Below are 4,170 nucleotides of genomic sequence, written 5' to 3'. Positions count from 1 at the left end.
TTATTTTGTGAGGTTTAATTAGCAGTTATACCTTGTCTTGTGTAGCTAGCACAGTCTTATGTAAACTAATATCCCCATCTGCTCCAATGGGATCAGCTATTAATAAACAGACGGAGTCAGCCCAGATGTTCCCCAGTTGAGAACATGAAGATCCCTCTGTGTAATTCCTACTTTTGTCCTGAAAATTGTCCCAGAATTTAGGATTTACAGACAGCTGAACCGAAAAGCTCAGAGACAGCGAGGGAGAGCGCACCCGTAAACACTTTGATTGTTTGATTGTTGGAGGGTTTTACGGTTACTTTGGACTCACCTGTAGTGTTTCCCCTGCGGCGGTACAGCCCAGCTGATGGTCAGAGCGTGAACCTTCCTCACAGGAACCACTGGAACACACATTCATGTATCAGTGTTAAAATAATCCTCTTAAATATTATAATAATAATAATAATTTAAACCTTATTCGTGCAATACAGAAAATGTTCAGTTGAGTAAATGAGGTGTTACAGCGGCACAAGCAACAGATAATAACATAGAAAGTAAATAATATAAGAAATGTACATTTAAATACACATATTTCATATTAAAATATAATGTTATATGAGTCTTTAAACATATGATACATATACAGAAACACCACCACAGTACACACAGTCTCTGACCTCTGTAGAGTTTGTTGAAGGCCGGTGTGTCAAACGGCTGCTGGAGGTCGGAGAAGTCGACTCGAGGTTCACCGCTGCACACAAAACATCAATCATTAGTTCACCTGATCAGTCTTTGTGCGATTATCATTATTGATCTATGTTGACCCTTTATTAATTGTAACAGGGACGAGCCGGAGAGAAGCGACCGATCTGATAGTGTAATTATTATTTATTGATTATTATTATTTTACATTTTACAGTCTAACTATGAAACGGTGACTGAACGATGTTCTGAACTGCAGTTTCTTGTTATGTTTGTGTGTCTTACTTGTTGGGGACTTTGATGAAGATCTCTCTCACCCACTGCTCCAGAGTGTCCAGAGTCTCTAAACAACAACAAAAACACATTTTCACATATGGTAGCTGTGAAGCTGCTTTAAAAAGAGAAGAGAAGGCGGACGTGTTGCGATTGTCTCCGTGCGAGTACCTTTGGACTGAACGGCGAGCGTCATGTAATGAGCGGAGTAATATCTCCTCCAGAAGTGTCTGAGCCGCTGGTAGGTGTTGATCTGTTTCTCTCTGGGCTCGTGCTTTAGTGTCTGAGCGTTACCTGACGGGAGCACATGTTCAACAGTGACACCATGAAGACATCGTCCCTTTCCAGGTCCATAAAAACCATTTACAACGAAATGTGTCACAACTTACATCACTGGAAAAACCTTGTTGGTTTTTTTGTGGCCTGTAAATGTTGTTTACCTCAGAAGTCCAAAGTTAGACATCACACCGACCACAACCAAGCTCCAGCCAGGTTAGCTGTTAGCCTGTGTGTGTGTGTGTGTGTGTGTGTGTGTTGTTCTTACCCCAGCAGAATTTGCTCATAGGGTGTCCTGGTTTAGCCAGACTCCCAAACAGCATCTCCTTCCGGTGTGAGTCAGACGGCCTCGCTAACTGGTACTCTGAACAGGAAACGAGAGCAACAACTATTAAAAGTCTGCTGGTTCGTTCAGACCACAATATAAAATCACTGTTTTAGTGAAAGGAGTCTGGTGGCTGTGGAGAGACAGCGACACACAGAGGTATCGAACTCACCGCTGTCCACAGCCTCCACCTCCCTGTCGATGGCGTCCTCTATCATCAGAGGACAGATGAAGAACTGAGCCCACCTGGAACACAAACACACAGTTACAAACTGTAGACGGTACAACGAGGGTTCAGTAGATAGTTACCGGCTGTCAGTACAAACACAATATATATATACAGAGAAAAGTGGACAGAAACAGAAAATGGAACAAAAATTACATCAACTATTGTTGGGATGAATGATAAGTCCACAAAATTATTTATCACAAAACTATTCTGGTTCCAGTTTGGCTCTTTTCAGTGACCACCTGGATCTCACTTCTATGTTCATTATTACTGTCAGCAGCCCTGCAGGAGAGACGCTCTGTGGTGCATTGTGGGATTTTATGAGTGGACTTTAAGAGCAGGAAACACTCTTCTATTGTCTCGACTGTGTTCACAGCGTTAATGAGAAAGTAAAAGTGTAGTAGAGTGTCTCAGCTGCCGGGCTCCAGCCAACACACTGGGACAAACATAATAAAAAAATAATTAATTAATGTATGACGTTAAATTTACAACAAGGTCCAAAAAAGGAAGAATTTGTCGTAAATAATGTTTCAAACATTTAAAAAGTTTCTCTTCACTCAATAACTCCCAAAATGTTGAGATTCTTTACGGAAGTCAACAAACATTTGCTGCGTATCTTTACAGGTAAGAATGCACAAACATTAAATTAAATTATATACATTTCTGTGTACAAGACGTCAGTTATGCGGTTGTCATTGTGGACGAGGACGTGTTAGCACATACGTGGGTAATTGTTTAAAAGATGAGTAAAACATTGGTTAGTCGCAGTCCTGCTGTAAAGGAACGACCTCGTTAGCTTCACGTTTCCTCCTGCAGAGGAACCTTTTGGCAGATGTCACTGCAGAACAAACTGCAGGTGTCTCCTCGTTTCCAGTCCTCTGCCTGCCGGTACGTCAGTCGGCCTGTTGAGTGCTCGCGGTGATCTTTAATGAACCGGTTGACCTCCCATCAGAGAGCCAGATGGCCCTCAAAGAGCTGCCATCAACACACACACGAGATACTGGCCTTCATGACAGGGGGGACGCCCGAAAACCTCATGTTCTGACAGGAAACAACTGCGTACCGGCCTGTGGTTCACGCCGCCACAGTCTTAGGACAGGAAAACAAGGAACCGTGGTTGGGCGTCTCCCTGGTGAAGGGAACGGGGAGGGTTTGAAGCCTCACCTGTCGAGCGCCTCTCTGAAATATTTCCTCTGAACGTCGAACTGGAAGATGGTCCTCTCGCAGTCGGTGGAGGCGTTGTCACTTCCGCCATGTTTCTTCAGGAAGGCGTCGAAGCCGTTCTCCGCCGGGTATTTCTCACTGCCCATGAACACCACTGAACATCAGAGAGGAGGGAAAAGACATCAGGAGAAGAGACTAAGGCTTGGTTGATATATTGAACTCAATCTATTATTTAATTTTCTCTGTTGCCGTCTCGCTGCAGCATGTACACAACCTGCTTTATTTATGTGTTTACCTTTCCCTCTCTGGGTGTTTACAGTTATGTCTCTTTTCGTGAGACTGTGGAACAAACCGAATGACGATTAGGTTCATTTGAACAAGATATTTTCTCACTCCTGCAGTTTATTATTATATGAGGATGTAAAGTGATGAGTGTATGATGAAGGTAGAGCCGGCTCTCTCCTGTCGGACTCACTGTGCTCCAGGAAGTGGGCGAGGCCGGGCAGGTCGTCTGGGTCGCTGAAGCTCCCGACACTGATGCACAGAGCAGCTGCCGCCTGGAAACACACAAACAAACACACAAACACACACTTTAGAAATGTGCACTCGAATCCACTCGTGAGACCTGACCGGCGTATGACAGGGTTGCGATCACCGCGGGACTTCGGCGGCACGAAGAGAGACGACAGGAAGTGCGACTGGTCAGCTTTGACTGATGGTGGCGGTTAACGGTGACGACAACCCGACACTCAGCTGTCCGATGCTGCTCAGTGACACTCGAAGAAGAAGCATTGTTTGTATTCTCATTCTTCTGTGTAACAGTTGTTATTATTTTGGTCAATATTGTACGGAAGCAACGAGTTATTAATCTCTTCATTTGGAGAATTCAGAGAGTAAACTGAACACTTTAGACTAAAGTTTACAGGAACACTGACCTGCTTCTCTGAGCTCCCTCTCTTCTTCTTCCCCGCGTTATCCTCGTCCAGCTCATCAAAGTCGCTGTCCTGCTCTTCCTCTTCGTCTTCCTCCTCGTCCTCCTCCGACCCCTCACCCGAGTCACCTTCTTCCTCGCCTTGCTGCTCTTCCTCCCGCTCCTCCGACGCTCCCTTGTCCTCTCCGTCCTCGCCCTCCGCCTTCCCGTCCGCCCCGCTGAAGTCGGAGATGAGGAGCGCTCGCAGGCCGTTACTCAGCTCGATGTATCTGCAGAGAGAGAGAGAGAGAG

General features: G+C 45.3%; 1 protein-coding gene across 1 annotated transcript in view; it reads right to left on the bottom strand.

The window, feature by feature from the left end:
- Positions 1–4,148, bottom strand: part of nrd1b (nardilysin b (N-arginine dibasic convertase)) — a gene marked incomplete at its 5' end in the record, with an annotated part of 11,215 nt that extends 7,067 nt beyond the window's left edge. Inside the window, 9 exon segments of the mRNA XM_035653059.1 lie at positions 311–380; positions 657–730; positions 967–1,024; positions 1,126–1,248; positions 1,499–1,594; positions 1,728–1,801; positions 2,949–3,102; positions 3,424–3,505; positions 3,884–4,148. Of these exon segments, the coding sequence (XP_035508952.1) occupies positions 311–380; positions 657–730; positions 967–1,024; positions 1,126–1,248; positions 1,499–1,594; positions 1,728–1,801; positions 2,949–3,102; positions 3,424–3,505; positions 3,884–4,148 (996 nt within the window).
- Positions 4,149–4,170: the final 22 nt, after the last annotated feature.

Source organism: Morone saxatilis, unplaced genomic scaffold (assembly GCF_004916995.1).
Source record: "Morone saxatilis isolate NCDOM2014 unplaced genomic scaffold, NCSU_SB_2.0 Contig12, whole genome shotgun sequence".
Taxonomy (NCBI): Eukaryota; Metazoa; Chordata; class Actinopteri; family Moronidae; genus Morone; species Morone saxatilis.
The sequence above is the reverse complement of the archived record's forward strand: the minus strand, read 5'-3'. Positions and strand labels throughout refer to the sequence as shown.